Source organism: Panthera tigris, chromosome A2, assembly GCF_018350195.1.
Source record: "Panthera tigris isolate Pti1 chromosome A2, P.tigris_Pti1_mat1.1, whole genome shotgun sequence".
NCBI classification, from domain to species: Eukaryota; Metazoa; Chordata; class Mammalia; order Carnivora; family Felidae; genus Panthera; species Panthera tigris.
This window is the reverse complement of record NC_056661.1, coordinates 129,499,726-129,521,609: the sequence shown is the minus strand read 5'-3', so window position 1 is coordinate 129,521,609 and position 21,884 is coordinate 129,499,726. Positions and strand designations below refer to the sequence as shown.

Genomic DNA, 21,884 nt, shown 5'->3' with positions numbered 1-21,884 from the left:
TTTGGTTAGAAGAGGAGGGAAAAAGAGAGAAATAAATAGCTTTAGATCCTCCTGCCGTCCATCCCGCTTAAGGTTTTTCCATCGCTGTGTTTCTCCTTTTGGCTTTAGCTGGTTCCCAAAACTGTTTACTAAATATCGCTAAATATTTTTACCTTCCCCACGCCTGCCTGCCTTTCTGCCTAGAGAATTTTCCTAGAAATCTGACCGGAACTGTGAACTTTGATTAATTCTAGAGTTGGAATCACCAGGGCTGGCATCGAGTAGCGTTTTTGGTGCAGGACTGAGAGAAAAGTTTTAGTATCCAGAGCTGTGGTGCCTGCACAGCCAGAAACGACAACTTGAAATTGAGTGTCTGAGGACATGAGTGATGTAGAGGCTCAGCAGTGAGGGTGTAAGGCAGTCAGAGAAAGTGGCCCAAACCTCACGGCGGCTCCTCAGGTGGTGAGAGAGCACTTCCTGCATCCCCCTTACTTGGCTGTCCTCACCAGGCACCCACAGCTTTTGCTTTCGTGCAGTTCTAGCCACAGTGGGTCAGAAAATTGGGGCGATATGCCTACCCTGCATCAACTTCTAGGAATTTACAGCTGGAGGAGTCTGTGTGGGAATAATCATGTTGAGAGTTTCAGGGGTTTTGTTGTTGTTTGTTACCACTAAACCCCTTGTGTGATGTTAAGTAACTTTGAAACACTCCACCCAGAAATCTTATAATCCCTGTGTCGGCTTGTGTTAACAAAGGGAATGATTGAGTAAGAAAAGAATTTGTAGGGGCGCCTGGGTGGCGCAGTCGGTTAAACGTCCGACTTCAGCCGGGTCACGATCTCACGGTCCGTGAGTTCGAGCCCTGCGTCAGGCTCTGGGCTGATGGCTCGGAGCCTGGAGCCTGTTTCCGATTCTGTGTCTCCCTCTCTCTCTGCCCCTCCCCCGTTCATGCTCTGTCTCTCTCTGTCCCAAAAAACTAAAATAAAAAACGTTGAAAAAAAAAAAATTTAAAAAGAAAAGAATTTGTAAATCATGATACCGGTAAAGATGGGAGTATATATTTTATCCTAATCTAATCTGTAATAATACTCAAAATAGAGGTAAACTAGACTTTTTTTTTTCCCATTTAACAAGTGAACAGAGCTTTAAATTTATTTGCTAGTTTTGTAAGTAAAAGTATGACTTGTTGATAAATTCAAATAGGACCTTATAAAGTGTTTGGTTTATCAATGTAATTTATATGAAAACGTGGGTTGAAATTTAGCTACGTATTACAGCATCAGATCATGAAAACACGATTCTTTGAATTTTGCACATCTAAAAAGCAACTTATTTTGACCATGTTGTAGTTTTTCCATGCTATTTGTAAGCATTTCCCTAAAAATGATGCATTGCTAAGGTAGTTTTACTTTATTACTAGTGAATGGAAGCCAAGTTGGATATCCGCCCCCCTCCTTTTTTTTTTTTTTTTTTTTTTTTAACTTTTAACATTGGATTTGGGAAGTGTTGGAGTCCTCTAGATGTCCTGTGGGAGAATTTTGCTCAGATGGAAAACAACTTATATATCTGTTGCCAAACATCTGGAAACAGATTTGCATATTTTTTTCATTATTTTCCCTCACATTAACTTGTTATATTTCAGCTTCAGTATACTTTCTGCTTTTTGTCCTCAGACTAATCCACTGGTAAATTAAATACAATAACAAATTAAAGCAGTATCTCAATAATATACTTAAAAATATATAACAATTTAAACAAGTTGCAACTGTGTTGGAGTGACAGCCATCCTGGGAGATTGCAGCCATTGGCTGAGTTCTAATCAGCCTGAGCCCTGGGTCAGGAAAGGGCATGCATGTTCTTTTGATCATCCGTGCTTCCTTGTTATATCTTCAGGGTATCTAAACTGCTTCCTTTCAAAGGTGAAATATTTGAAATAGTTCTTTAAACGCGGACCTTTTTAAAAATTTTCTCTTAGATGGAATGGACACCTGGACTTCCTGGGTCGCCTAAACAAATCCTCAGGGGGAGGGTCCCAAACATGGGACCAACACCAATCTTCATGTTTCAAAGATGACAGTTGGTGCCCAGAGTTACAGCTATGAGCCCGAGGTCACACAGTGAGGTGCTTGGCAGGGAGAGTCACGAACTGAAGCAACATCCTCTGTGTCCTTTTAATTGCCCGGTTGTGTTTTATCTGGCTGATGTATCTATTTAAGATGCACCAGTCAAATGGCTCCATGGGCTGTGTTTGCTTTTCAATTGAACAGGTCGAATGGGGGCAGGAGAAAAAAAGAATGCCTGTAGCGTCCAGTACCGGCGACCCTTTGGCTGTGCGGTCCTTAGTATTGCCGACCTGCTGACAGGAGAGACGAAAGATGACCTCATCCTAAAAGTGTACATGTAAGAAGCACGAACGCAGCGGGGCCTGGGGCGGGTGCAGAGGCACATGTGGCTCTTGTGTGGCAGATGCTACTCCATTTCCGTAATGGAGGGGCAAGAGATGGGTTGAATTTAGGAGCCACTCCTTGAAAACATTCTGTAAACTCGCTACAAGTGAGCCCACAAATCACCATTCACCAGTCAGAGGAATCACGAAATCAAGACTCCAAGAACCCAGATAGATTATCAACTGGGGAGACCATCTACTTCACAGAGCACCTCCTGTGAATTTAAAAACCTGACCAGTCCTTACCCTCAGAGTGTTAGTTTGTTCTTGGAAAATGGACATAGTTTTTAACATAAACTCATTAGAATTGGGAACAGAAAGCTCAAGTAGATGATTTCTCTTCTCTTTCACATAGTATTAGTTTGCTAGGTCTACCCAACAAAGTACCGTGAAGACCGAGGCTTAAACAGCAGAAGTTTTTTGTCTCACAGTTCTGGAGGCTGCAAGTCCTAGATCAAGGTGTTGGCAGGGTTGATAACTTCTGAGGGCTAGGAGGGACAAATCTATTCCATGCCTCTCTCTCTTACTTTCTGGTGGCTGCTGGCAGGTTTTGGTGTTCGGTGATGTGTAGCTGCACTGCCCAATCACTGCCTTCCATCTCTGTGTCCACATTTCCCCTTTTTATAAGGATGTACTTACATTGGGTTGGGTCCTACCCTAGTGACCTAATTTTAACTTGATTACCTGTATAAACTCCCTATTTCCAAATAAGATCACATTCTGAGGGCTTAGGACATCAATATTCTTTTTTGAGGGGAGAGAGACAGTTCAACTCACAGCACTCCACTAAGAAAATCACTTAATGTATCCCAAATCCTAAGTTAGTTGATTTTTTTTTTTTAAATGCACATGGTTTCAGATCACCCCACCCTGACCATCTCCCCACACTTTTAGAAATTGAGAGTTGATCTACAGGGATGTCCTCACCCCCCGGGGGGTGGGGGTAGGTAGGGCAGTGAGCGTGGGGTTTCCTCATTCCTGGTTTGAGGACCAAACTGCTGGCCATATCCATGAATGATTGTGCTTTAGTTTCTGTTCTATCTGTGGAGTTGATATACCCAATGTATGCCAGTAGTTTTCGTAGGTTAATACAAGTGGCCGACTGCCTGTGGGATATAGACTTCAAATTGCTTTTTGACGACTGCTGGAGGGTTTCATGGATTTATCTGTTCTCCACCCAGTGCCCCCAGGACCTATGCCACACATTTGCTAATTAGTTGAGAAAGATTTGTTTGTAGCCTGTGGTTTAGGACCAGAAACTCTGTCTCTTTTAAGAAGGATAAAACATGTGACCTTGATTTTAAACTTGAAAACTTCCGGTGAAACAAGTGGGTAGTAAAGCTCACTACTCTTTTTATCAGGTGGCAGCCCTCAATTTTGGCTACTGGGATTAAATCCTTGATACTTTGAATCTTTGATACCTATGAATCTTTTCCCAAACCCTCCTGGGGATCATAAAATACAATGTATTTGAAATAATTCTAATGCTAATGACCACTATTTACTGTGTGCTTACTATGTGCAGGGAACTGTGTTAAGTATTTTCCATGTATCCTGTCACGTTATCCTGATGACATACCCGTGAAGCAGATGCTTTGGCTCTGTTTTCCACATAAAGGGACAGAGAGGCTAGATAATGCCCAAAGTCACCAGGCTCATGAGAGTGGGATCCAGATTTGAAATCAGGACTGTCTGACTCCAGAACTTGAGCTGTCACGTACTGAGCCCTATGCTTTCGGGTGTTATTTCACACCACTGTCTAGTAATGTGATAATGATGCTATTGTGTGGCGTTGCTTTTTAAGAAAATAAAATTCTCACAATCACAGTCTCATCATTTCTGAGCAGTCTTTCCAGGTGTGGGTAACAAGCACTATATTTATCTTGCCATTGAGAACGCTGGGGACCGACAGTTGCATGCATCAGCCTTGATTATGCAGCTAGCTGAAGAAGACCCAGGCGTTCCAACTCTGCCTATGAGAGATGCTCACTCTCATAAAAATAAATTGTATTGCTTTTTGTGGTTGTTATTGTCTGTGTTTTTATAAGCATCAAATAAGGTTTTAGGTTATTCTTGCTGGTAGAGAGATCCCCTTAAAAATGCCACGTCAGCAAATTATGAATCTGTTGCAGGAGGAATGCTAGCCAATCAAAACACTCACTGTAGATTAAGAAGAAAGTGTGATTATAGTAAAACATTTTTAAGGAAGTGCCTGTTAGAAATAATTTGGAAGAAATCTCTATTTGTTAATGTGACTGAATCCCTAACCCATCTGGGACTTAAATATAGAAGAGTAACAAATACCTCATCTGAGCCTGGAAGATATTTCAGTCACATACTTGAGCTTTGATTTTACTTAGAGTTTTGTAGGTGAAAAGCATGAATTCTGGAGTCACTTAACTAATAGGAAGCAAGCCATCTTCCTTCCACACTGAGCTGAAATAAGAAAACTAGAGACAGGATCTACTACTCAATAGCAATTTGACCTCTTACAGCTGGACAGGTGGAATGGTTTCATTTCATCTTAATTTCCCAGCCTTCTAAGATTCATTGTTCTGTTTGGTACCCTATTGTTAAGTGGCTTGAAAATGACCTCTGTCATGTTCATCCTGGAAAAGCCTCTGGGGATGAATTAAATAAATATGTAAGCAAATTGTGAGTGTCAGGTACAGACAAAGATCACAAGGAATATAAGTCTGTGGAACATTTTGATTGATAGTGTATAGAAGTTTGATATTCGGGACCCTTGGGAGGGAGCATTTGTGGCTATCAAAAAAAAATAGTAGTGATTTCTAAGCATATTCAGATGAGGGAGGCTGTCCCCAGCCTAATGGCAGTAAGAAGGGGTAACCAACCTTGACATTTAGGAATCATGAGGAGTTGCCAGTCAGAGGGCCATCCATCCATTCACTGATGCAGCTCATGCTCTTTAAGCACCCACGGTGTTCAAAGTCCTGAGGGGACACACATTTACAGGATCTATTCCTCAAGAACCTTCAAAGTTTTCTAGGTGAGCTACAGCATGCGAACAAATAGGACATAAACTAGGAAGTGACAAGAGCTGAAAGAGCAAGGTAGAGATGGCTGTGAAAGTAAGAAGATGGAACGATGCCTTTTAGCCCAGAAGAAGAAAAGCTGGGGGACTTTAATTACCCTTCTGTGCAAGGGTATTTTTAATCACCCCAGTGCAACTTGTGTTAACCTCAGTTGCATTTTGCTTGATTTGTTGCACTTTGATGCTAGCCAAATTTAGTTATGTTACAGTGGGTGGAAACTCACTAATGAGAACTAACAGTCATTGAGCATTTACTATATGCCAGGCATTATCCTAAGCCCAAGCTTATTCAATTGTTGTATGTTACCCCCATTTCACAGATGAAGAAATCTAGGCATAGGGAGGGTAAATAACTTGCCCAAAGACATAACTCAGTTAATAGTGAGGGTTTGAATCTTAGTCTGCCCTGCCTTCCACTGTGTACATTGTTCCTGAGATTTTGTGGTGAGAGGGACTGTCATCATTTGTGAGTTTATAACAGCCACTTCTGGCTTGAAGTAGGTGGTCATGCATTTACCAGATACAGGCACCCTGCTCATCATGGGGCAATTATGCTAAAACTGGTTGTTGGGAACTCCCCAGGAGATTTAAGGAAGTTCATTATCGTGGTCATTCCAAAAAGAGCAGGGGTACTGTTCAGATCTTTGTTTGATCTCATCCATCATCCAAGCTTAACAGAGTGTTAATGTTTTCATAGGTGTAACACAGAGAGCGAGTGGTACCAAATCCACGAGAACATCATCAAAAAGCTGAACGCACGTTACAATTTGACAGGCTCCAACGCAGGTGAGTGTGGGGGGCTGGCTGACTCTACCTCCACTCTTCATTTCAGTCCTTTTATTTTATTTATCTTTGTAAGAAGGAAGCAAACTGCCTTTTGTTTATGTCTGCATTCACTTCGTAACTTTAAAAAATGGCAAGTCAACAATCTCGTATGTCTCCCTGTGCTTTGATAGGCTCGTAGCTCTAACTCTCTTTAAAAAGTGTATCCTGTTCTGGTTTGAAACAAAGCAGAGTACCTGAATTTGTTTAAAAATACCAAGTCTTGAGGCCTCTTAGTTGTTACCAGTTATTAAAAACCAAATGACAGATAGGGTTGGGTTCCTGACTGTTGTGTGGAATAGGTTTGATGGATGGAAATTGGTCAGTAAGGTCCAAGAAAAACATGCTTCACTGCCTATAGCTGGGAGCATCATTATGCACTGTAGAATAAATATTCAGGTTTATGCATTGAAATTGAATAAGAGGGTAAATGAAACTGCAGTGGCATATGCAGAAAAATGTATGCATGCTTATTAAGGGAACTGAAATATATAGCATTGCAAGTTGTGTATAATATGTGGTACATAGTCTTATCCTAATAAATTCATGGAGTATATTACATAGCATATAGTGACACCTTTAAGTTTGCTCAGTGGACAAAAACTTGGTGAACATTCTTTGTTCCCTGTCCCCGCTTCAAACCGTGTGGAAACAAAATAAAGTACGTAGCTATATGCTTTCAGTGATGTCAAAAAACTTCAAATTAGGTAATCTATTATTTGAACTGAATGCTTTGTTTTTAAGACTGGCTTTTAAAGTAATTGGGATATAGATATTTATGTTCTAGTCCAACTTGCCTGGTAATGTAAAAGATCACAATCTAAACTCAGACCACCTTTTTCTCAGACCTGTGCACATCTTGTTAGGCCAAACTGACCCACAAAGAAAAAGTAACTGCAGACAGAAACTTTCAGGTTCAGGGACAGCCCTAAGTGTTCACAAGTCACACCTATGGCAGCATTCAGGCTGTAGTGAGTGGTGAGGTCAGTTTTCCCCTCCTTTTCCCAAGAGTTGGGGAGGTAACTTGGGTTTTATCTCATTCACATAATGTCATACATCGACCACTAAATAAACAATAGACCTGGAGCCCATGAGGGCAGAGTCCCTAAAGGATCAGGAGGAGATAGTAGAATATATCATGAAGTTCTATACTTCAGAAACTGGTATGTATACTTGTCTTCACTTTTTCTGTGACCACTTGTGTATGGACCAAATGATTTAATTTAAATGTACCTCACAACAAACAATCCTAAAATTTGTATGGAACCACAAAAGACCCTGAATAGCCAAAGTAATGCTGAAAAAGAAAAGCAAAGCTAGAGGCATCACAATCCCAGACTTCAAGCTACAATACAAAGCTGTAGTCGTCAAGACATTATGGTACTGGCACAAAAGCAGACACATAAATCAATGGAATGGAAGAGAAAACCAAGAAATAGACCCCAACTATATGGTCAATGAAATCTTTGTTATAGCAGGAAAGAATATCCAATGGAAAAAGATAGTCTCTTCAACAAATGGTGTTGGGAAAACTGGAAAGCAACATGCAGAAGAATGAAACTGAACCACTCTCTGATGCCATACACAAATATAAATTGAAAACAGATGAAAGACCTAAATATGAGACAGGAAACAATCAAAATCCTAGAGGAGGACACAGACAGCAACCTCTGTGACCTCTGCTGGAGTAACGTCTTACTAGACACATCTCCAGAGGCAAGGGAAACAAAAGCAAAAATGAACTATTGGGACCTCACCAAGATAGACAAGCTTCTACACAGTAAAGGAAATAATCAACAAACCTAAAAGGCAGATGGGAGAAGATATTTGCAACTCTGATACCTGATAAAGTGTTGGTATCCAAAATCTATAAAGAACTTACCATACTCAACACCTAAAAAACAAATAATCCAATGAAATGGGCAGAAGACATGAATAGACATTTTTCCAAAGAAGACATCCAGATCCCTAACAGACACATGAGATGCTCAGCATCAAACATCATCAGGGAAATAAAATCAAAACCACAATGAGATACCACCTCACACCTGTCAGAACAGCTAAAATTAATAACACAGGGAACAACAAGTGTTGGCAAGGATGCAGAGAAAGAGGAATCCCCTTACACTTTTGGTGCGAATGCAGACTGGTGCAGCCACTCTGGAAAACAATATGTAGGTTCCTCAAAAAGTTAAAAATAAAACTACCCTATGACCCAGAAATTGCATTGCTAGGTATATACCCAAAAGATACAAAAATGAAGTTTTTAGGGAGTACATGTACCTGATATTTATAGCAGTATTATCAATAATAACTAAACTATGGAAAGAGCCCAAGTATCCATCAACTGGTGAATGGATAAAGAAGATGTGAAGTGTGTGTATGTATCGTGTGTGTCACACACACACACACACACACACACACACACACACACACATATATGTGTGTGTGTGTGTGTGTGTGTGTGTATATATATATATATAAAATGGGATATTGTATATATTGGGACATATAATGGGATATTACTCAGCCATCAAAAAGAATGAAATCTTGCCATTTACAAGAACATGAATGGAACTAGAGTGTATTATGCTAAGCAACACATATCAGTCAAAGAAAGACAAATACCATATTTCATTATTGTGTGGAATTTAATAAACAAAACAGATGAGTGCATGAGAAAGTCAGGGGAGAGAAGAGAGAGAAACAAAGTACAAGAGACTCTCAACAATAGAGAACAAACTGAGGGTTATTGGACAAGGATGACTGGGGATGGGCTAGATGGGTGATGGGTGTATTAAGGAGGGCACTTGTAATGAGCACTGGGTGTTGTAAGTAAGGGATGAATCACTGAATTCTCATGAAATCAATATTGCACTGGATGTTAACTAACTAGAATTGAAATAAAAATTTGAAAAAGGAAAAAAAGATGAAAGGCTTTCTAATGAAAAACTGTGAATTAGAGATAATTAAACCCTAGGACATTGTGATAGTTAATTTTGTGTCACCTTGGCTAGGCCATAGTACCTAGATATTTAGTCAAACATTATTCTAGGTGTTTCCTGAAGTTATTTTTAAGTGAAATTAACATTTAAATTAGTGGACTTTGAACAAAGCAGGTTGTCCTCTGTAATGTGGGTGTGCCTTATCCAATGATTTGAAGTTCCTGCTAGAAAAAAGCTGACCTACCCATGGAGGAAGAGGGACTTTTGCCTCCAAACTGCATTCCCACTTGAACTGCAGTATCAACTCTTCCCTCAGTCTCCAGCCTGCCCCTCCTACTGTGCAAATCTCGGACAAGCCAACCTCCGCAATTGCTTGAGCCACTTCTCTCTCTCATCTCCTCTTGGTTCTGTTTCTGTGGCTGATTAAGACATTCACGGTTCCATTTTTTACAAACATCTTTTCTAGTCTTTATGGCTAGATTTTGGGGGTAATTTTGGGGGGTGGTGTATATTGTCACTAACTGCATACGTTTAATTGTGTATTCTTTTATTGCTTTAAAAAAATTTTATTAGGACATTTTCATCTTCCTTGTTAATACAAAGTTTTAATAAATGTCAATTAAGCAGCTCCAAACAAGCAAACAAACACTCAGTAAGATTTCAGAGATACCACTTTTTTAAAGTTGGGGCACCTGGGTGGCTCAGTTGGTTGGGCAACCGACTTCAGCTCAGGTCATGATCTCGCAGTTTGTGAGTTCGAGCCCCGCGTCAGGCTCTGTGCTGACAGCTCAGAGCCTGGAACCTTCTTCAGATTCTGTGTCTCCGCTCTCTCTGCCCCTCCCTTGCTCACGCTCTGAGTCTCTCTGTCTCTCAATAATAAATAAACGTTAAAAAAAAATTTAAGCTAATCTTGCCAAATTTATTGGTAGACTTCTAGGCAAATCCTAGTTAGTTTTGTTCTAAACCTTTTGGGTTTCATGATACCATGGACTATTTTTTATCATTAAATACCCTGTAGACCTGTGCTATCCAGTTCGTTGGGCACTAGCCACACGTGGCTATTGAGCACTAGATATGAGGCTTATTGCACTGGGAACGAGGTGTGCTGTCATTATAAAAATACATACTGGATTTCAAAAACTTCATACTTAAAAAAAAAACATAAAATATCCCATCAATAATTTTTCCCATCAGTAATTTTATATTGATTATATGTTGAAAGACAACATTGTGGAGACATTGGGTTAAATAAAATACATTACTAAAACTAATTTTGTTTCTTTTTACTTTTTTTACCATGGCTACTAGAAAAGTTTTAATATAAATTGGTGGCTCAAATTGTATTTGTATTAGACAGTGCTGTCCTGGACTTGATTTAAATGTTTGTTTTGTTTTGTTTTTTTCAGTTCTTTTCATGCCTCACAAACATGATTCATTATGCCTTGCTCCTTTCCTGCTGTGGGTATTTAATGGTACACATTTGTAGCCATTACGTATCTTGTGGTTTCTGCCCACAAGGGAGAGTCCCTCTACTCCTAATTTCCCTTCATTGACCTCCTGTGTGAATAGACACATATGAAACTAGCCCCAGCTTGCAGTTTTTCCCATGGATTGCCTTACTGTCCCTGCTGTCACAGATGCAGTCTTGAGTAAGCAGGATGTGTTGATCTGCTCCAGTAGATTTCTTTGCCAACTCCTTATGGACTCCGAACCCTTTCCTCTTTCCAGTGTGCCTTTATGCAGAACAAAATTCCTCAGTTCTTACATTATTTGAAAATATCATTTTCCAGACTCTGATGTGATTCCCAGTTGCCTCTAGGATCACGGTAAAGGTCTCAGTGGTGGGCTTTGATTTATACCTCCAGATAGATTCCTAACATAACTGATTCTGTATCCTGTGAGGTCAGGGTTCCACTAAAGCCAAACTGCACATTTCTCTCTGCTTATATATGAGAGTCATTTTATAGAGAGTGTAGCCTTTAAGAGCTTTGCCTCTGGAAATAAGATGCCCTAGGTTTGAATCCCAGTTTTACTGGGATAATAGTAATAGCACCTTCTAAGGGCTTTCAGAGGGATTGAAAGAGAAAACATATGCAAAGCATGTAACACAACACTTGATGCATATAAGTATCTGTTCATTGTTAGCTATTATTGCTTTCCCTCTTTGGAGTCATCATTGCGTCACCTTGTTTCATTTTCTCAAAACGGATCCTGATTTGATCTCCTTAATGAAGACTTTGAGAGTAACACAGTTGGATTATTGATAGGTTGGATCATTGAACTGGTCTTTTCCATTTATCTCTGCTGATTTGATTGCTAATATCTCTTCCCAGGTCTTTTAAATTTAATTGTTTTCCTTGTGATAACATAGATTAGCTCCAGGAAGAAAGGGCAGCACATCTTTTTCCTTGCAAAGTTCTAGGTGTTTAGACGTGCTCCCCATATTTCACGTGCTTTGTCAATTTTATTGACCTATGGATCACTTACCCTTGCTGGAATCCTGAGTGAGACTACCAGTAAGTGACATCGAAACCACCTTATTCCCTTAATGCTACCTTTTCTCTTTACAACCAACATACTGAAATGAAAAACTACTTGTTGCATCTTTGGAAAGAGTGAAAGAAACCATTGTACTGTAGAGCCCTATGTAAAAGTTTCCAGCCTTGGCAGAATCCATCCTCCATTTTGTTGCCTACTGTAATATGTAGATTGACTTCTACTGTAGAGCCCTGTTTTCCTGTTCTTATGATCACCTTTCCCCATTCTTCTTTTCAGTCTGAGCCCCAGCCAGCTGCCAGTGGCCAGCATCTGTCTGCCTTCTATTGCTCTGGTCTTGCCACTGAAGTTTCTAGCCTTCAGTCTTGGTGGATCATTGCTTGATGTCACCTTGGTCTATTCCCCTTCTTGTAGAAAGACAATTATGAGAAGAGAGGTATTCAGGAGGTGTTTGGCTTTATTATTGGAAGGAAGGCTCTCTAATGACTTCCTTAAACATAGTGGAGGAAGCAAGGGTATACAAAATTGAAATTGGAGATTGTGATGCCTAACATTCAAACTATCCCAGTGGGTCGATATATTGACTTCCATTGTTTTCTCCTCTGACTATGGGATTGGTGATTGAATGGAAGCAGTACAGTCAGAGGTTTTCAAGAGAACTGATTTTATTCAACAAAGTATGGGGTTTTTTCCTGCTTTCCTCCCACTATTCCTTGGTTATTGGTACTTAAAAGAGAAAAAAGAATAACATTGAAATTAGTTTTGGAAACACATTCTACCACCTAATTTCCAGGTCCTTTATGCTTCATTGATGTCTTCCTGTCTCTTAGAATTGTAATCTTGTCTATTTAATAAATAAAGGGATTTGTCTAGTTAACTGACTCCACCCCCCACCCTTCCCCCTGCCCCTTACCTAAAACTTACCTTGCAAAGGTACATTAACCACTATCTTTGTTGAGTTTCGAAACTGGGAGAAAATTGGAAGAGATCCATTTAACTTTAAGGAGAAAAAAAAAAAAATCTATGGTTAGGTTTCGTTAGCTTGAGTAATTTGAAATTTCCAAAATTGTGCTCTGTGGGAATTTTAAAATCCAAAAGTAATATTGTAAGAATTTGAAATTCTAAAAATAGTCATGAAAATGAGCCTGGTTTTGGTTTGCTGAGCAAATGGTTATTATAAATGTCACCTCCGATAGATGTTAGCAATTGAATCCTAGGAATGTGAAAGACTGAGCCACTGTGATTTACTGAGGCAAATTCAGTTCTGTGACTTGAAGTAAATTGTGTAAAAATCATTGGCTCTGGTTCAATGTGTCCTGAGAGAAACGTCAAAATCTTTTCATATTATCTGAGTATTTATGAAATCCTATTTCCTATAGTTTGCACATGTAGTTTACAACTAGAAGAAATCATATTGACTAATCACATCACTTTCTGCAGTCTTTTTTTTTCTTTTTTTGCCTTAGCAAGATGAGCATCCGTGGTTGCATTCCTACCAATTGTACGTTGTAACCCCAACAGCAGATTAAAAGGAATTACCTAGATGAGGAGCCCATCTAGAGGCTCTAGATGGAGGGAGTGCAGTTTAATTCTGTGCAGGAAGTGAACATTGTTCTTTGTTTGGCTGAAGTGAAGAGACTTTTGACAGTTAGATTGCATTTTTGGGGTTGAGCATCCTCCCCTTACAGAGCAATGCAGCCATTTAACTCCGTATTATTGAAGTATAATTCTTGAGAACTCTATTGATGCTTCTGAATTTTGAACACTGCATTTAGAAAATTTGCTTTCTAATATTGTTAAAAGAAGCTGGTACTTATTGGCATCATCGTTTGGCTGGAAATGCAGTATGTGACCTTTTTCTGCACCTTTGAAACTCCCTAATTGTTAAACCATGCTCTCTTTATTCTAAAGTTGTTTTTTTAAAATTTTCAACTACATTTACTTCCAGAAAAGTTACATGATTAGTACAAAGCATTCCTAATTTCTCAAAGGTTAGCATTTTACTACATTTGCTTTATCCTTCACTCCCTCACAGTCACTCATTCTCTCTCTTTCTCTCTTTCTAGTTATTTAGTATTACTGAATTGGTATAATCCCTAAGGTTGCTTCAGTGCCTTTAATGTTTATAAATATGTGTGTGTACATACACAGTATACATACAATACACACAAACACACAAATATATATGCATATATCATACACACAGCACATACATTTTTCCCCCTGAACTGTTTGAGAACAAAGTATAGGCATGATTCCTCTCTACCTCTGCTTACTGTATGACATGGGACCGTAACTAAAATACAATGATCAAATCAGGAAATTAACATTGATGTAACGTGCTTATCTATAGGTCTTACTCATATTTTGGCAGTTTTTTTGACGGCCTTTATAACAAAAGAAACCCAGGCTGTACTGCACGCGTTTGTGCTAGCTTTTCAGTTTAATCTAAACTTTAAACCATTTACACTTTAAACCATTCTCTTTGAATGACCGTGAAGAAAAAAAAAAAAAAAAGAGTTCAAAATATGGTATTAAATGATGCTCTAAGATGTTTTTAGGAGCAGCTGGGTAGTTCAGTCAGTTTAGTGTTCGACTCTTGATTTCAGCTCAGGTCATGATCTCGTGGTCGTGTGGTTGAGCTGCGTGTCTGTCAGCACAGAGCCTGCTTGGGGTTCTCTCTCTCCCTCTTTTTTGCCCCTTCCCAAGATGCTTTCTCTCTCTCTCTCTCGCTCCCTCTCAAAATAAATAAATTTAAAAAATACATTTTTAATGCTTCATGCTATATTTAAGAAAACCAAAGTATAAACTAATAGAAGTACTGATTAGAGCTTGATTTTATTCTCTAAATTACCTGTATTTTGCTAACTTAGATATAATCACTAGCAATATTGTTAGGAAAATTTGCTATTTAGAAAAAATTTGCAGTTTATAAAGGCAAGTATTTGAATAAATTAAAAAATCGAAAGTTATACTCATATGAGTATGCATAAGTATACATTTAAACAAAAATTTTTTTAATGTTTACTTATTTTTGAGAGAGAAAGGGAGTGTGAGTGGGGGAGGGTCAGAGAAAGGGGAAGACACAGAGTCCGAAGCAGGCTCCAAGCTCCAAGCTGTCAGCACAGACTCCATTGCAGGCTTGCAAACCACGAGATCATGACCTGAGCTGAAGTCAGATGCTTAACTGACTGAGACACCTAGGTGCCCTGAGTATACATTTTTTAAAAAGTAGCTTCCAGCCACTGGCTTATTATGTGCTTCGTGTTTTGAAAAAAAATTACAATAATAATAATTATTGCATAATAGTAAAAAACAAACCACTTTTCCACCTTGACCGAATCCTCAGTATATACCATTGAAGTGTTGATATCCAAAAATCATAAAATAAGGATGGAAATTTCAAGGTGAAAATGTTCCAATGTTAAGAAGGAAATGTGAATTCCCTCTGAATGGTCTCATCCATTCCTATAATTACAGCTTCCAGTATATGCCAGTGGGCCACTCTCCATCCTCATTTTTGGTCAGTAATTTTCTTTTCTGGATAAAACTCAATGAAAATAAAAAATTTCAGACATCTCTTAAGTGTTTTAGGTTGATGTTCGATAACTTATTATGTATTCCTTTAGTCTTATTTTTGCTATAACTGTGAGCAATGGGCTAACCACTTCTTTAAAGAAGACATGGAAGTCTTCCCAAAACCAGAAATAGCATATCTGTGGGCTAGCAATTATAATTACAAGAGTATTTGCACATACTTATCCCATTTACATGTTAGAACACAGGCCTCCCAATGGACAGGGTTACCAATTCAGAGATCACAGGGAGTTGATTTTCAGAAGGTGAGCCTATAGTCAAACCCTTTGATTATCCTCAATGGTGTCAAAATTGCATCGTCTGAGAGTTAAGTTGATTTAAAGAAATAGCAATAGGCACATTCACAAACTGAATAATACTGATTAAAAGTCAGAAGTAGAGGTGGGACTATTAAGAGAGAAGAGTGATTTTCTTTTACTTTATCTTTTTCTTTTCTTTTCTTTTCTCTTCTTTTCTTTCTTTACTTCTTTCTTTCCTTCCTTCCTTCACTTTAAATTAGCTTTGAAAGTACATCTGAAAGAACAGATACATCCTCAAATTTGAGCATTGGCAGTGTTAATGGTACCTTGTCTAGATTTTCAAGATGGCAGTGTTAACTGACAGTTGTCCTTTGGGTAATCTGGTTCTGCTGGCAGAGGATTAAAGCAGCTAGGCCCCTCCATCATGTAATTAATGATTCAGTAGACTTCTAGTGCTGTCACACGCCCATTTTATTTCTTTCTCTAATCTGGCTCATTTTGACGTTCTAGTGTCTTCCTAGTGCTTCTGGCTTTTGCTCCATCGACTCATTTTCCAACAGTGCTATCTCACTTGACAGCACTCTTACTAGATATTTGGTTTCCTTTCTTTCCTCTACTCCAGAGACCGTGAGATAGATCCTGTCTCTGACCTCTCTGTGTGAATACCTCGCTTGATCCCACCAGGATTTTATTACTTGCTGCAGCCAGGATCTACTCCTGGAAGTTCTCTCTGGCTTTGAGTTGGGCCCACATTAGATAAATGCCTGTAGTGTATTTATTTTAAAAGCCAATTATCTTACCTCACAGACCCCACATATAATATCCTAATACTCAAAGCAAAACTCTGATGATAGATTTTGTAAATCAAGCACATGAGAGGGAATAGAAGTAAAAATTCTTACTCTGATAATAATGAGGTCTGAAATGTTTCATAAATAAGCAGATTTGACTGAAGATGATTTTATGACAGAATCTAATAATACTCTCTTTTGCAAGTTTTGCTGCTACCTCATGATGGTTGTGATTTGGTAGTTCACATTTAGAAGTCCTAGCAATTATGTTTTACCCTTAGCCCCTACCTCCCAAACACAAAGGATGAAAATACTGTCAAGAAATAGTGTCTTTAGAGTTTTGCTACAGAAGAGCAGCATGAGGAGCTGCATAGACCCACCCCAAACAGAAACAGCTGCAACTGGTAAGGATCATATATTTAAAGAGTGCTAAAATCAGAACATTTTTCTAAGAGCATACAGCATGTAAAGAGATACTTATTCAAGAGTCCTACTAAATCTTGATAAGAACAGAGAGAGTTGGTGACCCTGTGCCACTACCCACTTCCTCCTTTCCACCTGCCCCTGCTCAGCATGATGGAAGTTCTCCTCCAGGCACGTGTGGCTGAGAAGATGGGGCTGCTTCTTCCCTGAGCTCTCAGTCAAGGGATACAGTGTCTGACTGAAGGGTGATGGCTCCTTGTATTTTTCAACTCCCTTAGCTCTGAGATGCAGAGGCTAAATTTCCAGCCAAAGTGGCTGAGAGCTAGGGGGCCTCCCTTCTACCCAGCCCCCATTCACAGGGCAGTGGCTCTGCCTGAGGTACAACAGGCGAGGAATATTGGGGCAGCACTTGCCCTTGCCCAGCTTGCTCACTGGATGGAGGTGCTGCATGAAGAGAGGCAAGTTGAGAAAATCGGAGTTACTGCCCCAGTAAACTTGAACCTTGCCCCTTGAACCTTGTCCATGAAGCAAGAGTGTGACTCTAAAGAATAGCCTACCATATCCACCTCCAACTCTGGAATAAGGGGTCAAAGATTTAGCTCAGGGAGAGAGGCAGCCCATAAAGAGAGAAAATTCAGAAGCTCTTCTGTAAGGAAATGACTTTATTTGAAACAGAGTATTCAGGAATTTAAGCCTGTGGGAATTCTTGAGAATTCAAGAAAAAAGTGTAGATTTTAGAAAAGGGTGGGAGTTTTTTTTGAAAAAAAAAAAAAAGAATGAAGAAAAATGAACAGAACCTTAGAAAAATATACCATCAGTGCATCAACATAAAAAAAAAAATGGGGATACCAGGAGAGAAGAGAGAGAGAAAGGAGGAAGAAAAGTATTGGGAGATATACTGGCAGAAAACTTCCCAGATTTGATGAAAAATATTTATTTGTACATCTAGGGAGCTCATTGACTTCAAGTATGATAAGTAGGAAGAGATCCACACCCAAATATATCATAGTAAAAATGCTGAAAGCCAATGACAGAATTCTTGAAAGCAGCAAGAGAAAAACTACTCATCATATACAGGGGAACCCCCAGGAGATTACTACCTGATTTCTCATAAAATACAGCGGAGGTCAGAAGGCAGCGATAACATATTAAAAGTGCTGAAAGTTTAAAAAAAAAAAAAAAAGTCCACCAAAGTGTCAATCAGGAATCTTATACCCAGCAAAACTACCTTTCAAAAATGTGGCAAAATAACGACATTCCAAGACAAAAATAAGTTTTTGCTAACAAATGTGCTTTGTAAGAAATACTGAAGTTCTTCAGGCTGAAAGCAAGTGACCCAGACCATGATCCAAATCCTCATGAAAAATAAAAAACACCGCTGAAGGTTAATTATGCATTTATAAAAGACAGTATTGATGACTGTTTATCCTCCTTTCTATTCTTTTTTTAAAAACTCACAGCAGTTTTTTTTTTAATTAATTAATTAATTAATTTATTTATTTATTCATTTATTTTGAGAGAGAGAGAGAGAGAGCATGAGCAGGGTACGGATGGAGAGAGAGCGAGCGAGCCAGTGAATCCTAAACAAGCTCTGAGCCATCAGCATAGAGCCCAACACAGGGCTCAAACTCATGAACTGTGAGATCATGAGCTGAGCCAAAATCAAGAGTCAGATCCTTAACCGACTGAGCCACCCAGGAACCTCTTTCCTGCTTTACTCCTTTCTTTTTTTAGCTAAACTTCCCAACCCAGTACACAGCCCCATTTTCTATAGTTTCTCAGGTCAGATACTCAGGAGTCTACCATGATTCCTTATTTTCCCTCATTCCCTCACATGTAATATACCGTAAAGACATGCATTCTTTTATGGCAACATATAGCTTCTTTATCACTTTTTCCATCTCGGTTGCAACCATATCAGCATGACCCTCTATTATTTCTTGCCTTCATATCTGTAATGGCCTTCAGTTGTGCTCATCAGTTCCGCTTTTTACCTTCCCAGCCCCATTTTCCAAAGAACACTAAGAAAACTTTCTTAAAACACAAATTCTCCAGTGACTTCTTGTTGCATTTAGAATAACAATAATTAATTATGGCCTCCAGGACTACTGCTTATTTTTCTGGCTTCCCCTGTGCTATTAGGAATTTCCCCATCTTCACGTATGTCTGTTTGTACACCATTGTCTACTTGTATTGATCACTTGCGTCTATGTCAGATCTCCAGTAATTGAATATTGTACATGATAGACAGATTTGCCCCCAAGGCCTCCATAGAACTTCATCATTCAAATATCCAGAAGATTTACAATACTTGGCTTAAACTAGTGGTAAGTGGGTGTGCCTTTTGAAAGGAATATCGTCTTTGTGTATGGCACTTAGGGAATGTTGAACATTTTTTTGATGGAAGGTAATTTGTTGATATTCATGGTAGGGAGGAACAAGAACAGAAACAGTGATGTTGTGTAAGAATAGTCGGGGCATTGTTAACAGCAGCTAACATTGTTGAGCATGTTCTTTGTACCGGGTATCACCCAAAGTATTTTATGAAGTTGTTATCACTATTAACTTCATTTTACAGATGTGGAAACCAAAGCACAGAGAAGTTAACATTTGACAGAGTCATGAAGCTCTATGATATATTTCTTAACTTTCACACTTAATCATAACATGTATTTATCAAATGTATTTGTCATTTTTTATTTTTGCTTTGCTGTAAATTCACAGCTACAAGTTATTTGGTTCATTGGTGGCAAATGGCTGATATAGTCTAAAATTAATTTTGCCTGCTACTTACAAATCATGCTGTGCTTGGCATTTTTATATAAAAGTGCAGAATTTCATGAATTTAAAAGGAACCATCTTAAGGATTGAGTTAACTTCAATTCCTGTGAAATTAGAGCTACCAAATAATCAACCACATTTGATTCTACAGAAAGTAAGCCTTTCTTTCCTACACTACTGCTCTGTATGCTGAGCATGAGAAATAGGTTATTTTGTGACAGACTCTAGATTAATTAATTTCTATGCCTTTGTTTAAAATTAGATATCATATCATTATAATTGGCTCTTAAACATCTAGGCAGATAAAAATGTTCAGTTTAATGATCGCTTCTTTTAATAAGAGGAACAGTTCTCCCTTAGCAATTTCATTTTTGGTATGTATATTAAGGACTGGAAAAAAGTGATTGTAAAACATTATTTATATATTTTGTAAAATTAAAAATCTAACCTAATTCTTCAGCTTATTGGTTGTCATAAATTCCTGTTTGTTTTTTTAATCTTCCCTGAACTTTCAAATTCCCTCAGTAATTTTTCCTTATTTTAATATTGCTAGCATATGCTTAGCCCATTCTGCTTTATGTTTTATTTATATGTGCATGTTTCATGTTCAGTATCATATATATCCTTATATCCCACCTTCCACCTTCCTCTCAAACTGGAAGTTCTCTCCATACCCAAAGTGGGCAGGTTGAATTGTGGTTGGAATAAAATAGTGTACAAATAAAATTTTAGTTCTTAATGTAATTAAAAAATTTTTATTTGAGTATAATCGGTATACAGTGTTACATTAGTTTCCAGTGCACAGCACATAAAATTTTACAAGTGGCCCCAGCTCCAGAGATAGCAAGTAAGATGAGGCTAGAGAAGTTGGCTAACTAGGAAAAGAAGAGAAAGAAAAATACAGCTCTGTGAACATACTCTGTGTCATAAATGACCACTCCTGAAAGGATAGGGCTAATCCTCAGGATTAGCCCAATTTCTAATTGGAATGGGTGAATATTTGATGAGTCTCTCCCTTGTAGTGATGAGTAGTTTCTTCATCTTAGTGCATTATTTCTTATTGTTCTGGTGACTCCATCCTGTTGATTTTTGTCATGATAATTAAGGGCCACAATAAAAATAGGATCTAGAGTTTCCTTGACTGAAAAATAATTAGTATTGCAAAAGCTCTTTGTGTGTTAGCCCTTTTGGATTCTTGCTATATCATGTTTTTTCTTTGTCTTATTGAAAGTATACCCACGCTTGAATGTTTCATGTTGAGTGTTGTGGGTATTTTTTTTCTTTTTAATTTTTTTTATGGAAACTGAGTTGGTGATTTAGGAAGAGCCAAGTACATTATGGTGAAGCCCTCAGTTCATTTGGCCTTTCCAATTCTTAACTATCAGTGAGCTCTTTAGTCTGAAGAAATTGAGTCACCTCAAAATGATAGTACCTTCCCCTCTCCTCCAAATTGGTTTCACTGGGCAAGACAAATGAAATCATTACACCTTGGCCTTTAATCTATAACTACTAAACCTCCAGAATGAAAACTGCCATACCTTCTAACTAAATTTTAGGATGTGTTCAACTCTTAAATGCAAGGTTTTCCTTCTCCCTCATAGTATTTTGTCTGTTTTCCTCTGTTATTTTCTCATTCCCTTCCCTTATCTACTAGCTGACTCCTCCCTGTTTTCCCCTGAATGGGTCCGCTCTACCCTTTTGCGTTCCTCTCATCTCTGTAGCGCCTACTGATTAGAGTACATTGATGTATTTCTCTTTTCGTATTTATATCTATGTTCTTCCCTAACACATATTGTTTTTCTATCTTGGATTTTATTTTCTTTGTTTTTTGGGTTTTTTTTTTTTTTTTGCTTTTTTTTTTTTTTAACCCATCTTGGATTTTCTTAAGCATTATCTCTGACTGAATGCTTTTCTTCTTTCATTGTTTTATCTTCTGTTAAGTATTGTTTATGTTAAAAAAAAAAAAGAAAAAGAAAAAGAAAAATCACTGTTGGTTAAATGAGTTCTGGCTCCAGTAGGGCAAAACCAGAATCCTAGTCACTTTCTTTCTTCTAGCCCCTACGCTGAATAGCATGATGTCTTTGCTTCTCATTTCCCTTCAGATTTTTTCTTACTTTACACATTATGTTGCCAGTGCCTCTGATTAGATCCTTTGATGAGAAGTCCTAGTAAATTGATCTTCACTTGCAAAAAATCGTACGACCTCAAGAATTTTCTTAAGTCCATCTGACTCTCTGTGTGAAAGCATTGCTTATAGTACCCCAGATTTGAAGTGTTCTCCCCAGCATGAGGAACTGTTCTTAGGTACCA

At 38.4% G+C, this 21,884-nt stretch overlaps 1 protein-coding gene across 1 annotated transcript in view; it reads left to right on the top strand.

The window, feature by feature from the left end:
- The window catches only part of DOCK4 (dedicator of cytokinesis 4), a 428,942-nt gene that overhangs the window by 233,821 nt on the left and 173,237 nt on the right, over nt 1-21,884 (top strand). The window contains exons 11-12 of the mRNA XM_042970201.1: nt 2,247-2,379; nt 6,178-6,266. Of these exons, the coding sequence (XP_042826135.1) occupies nt 2,247-2,379; nt 6,178-6,266 (222 nt within the window). The remainder of the gene's footprint in view (nt 1-2,246; nt 2,380-6,177; nt 6,267-21,884) is intronic.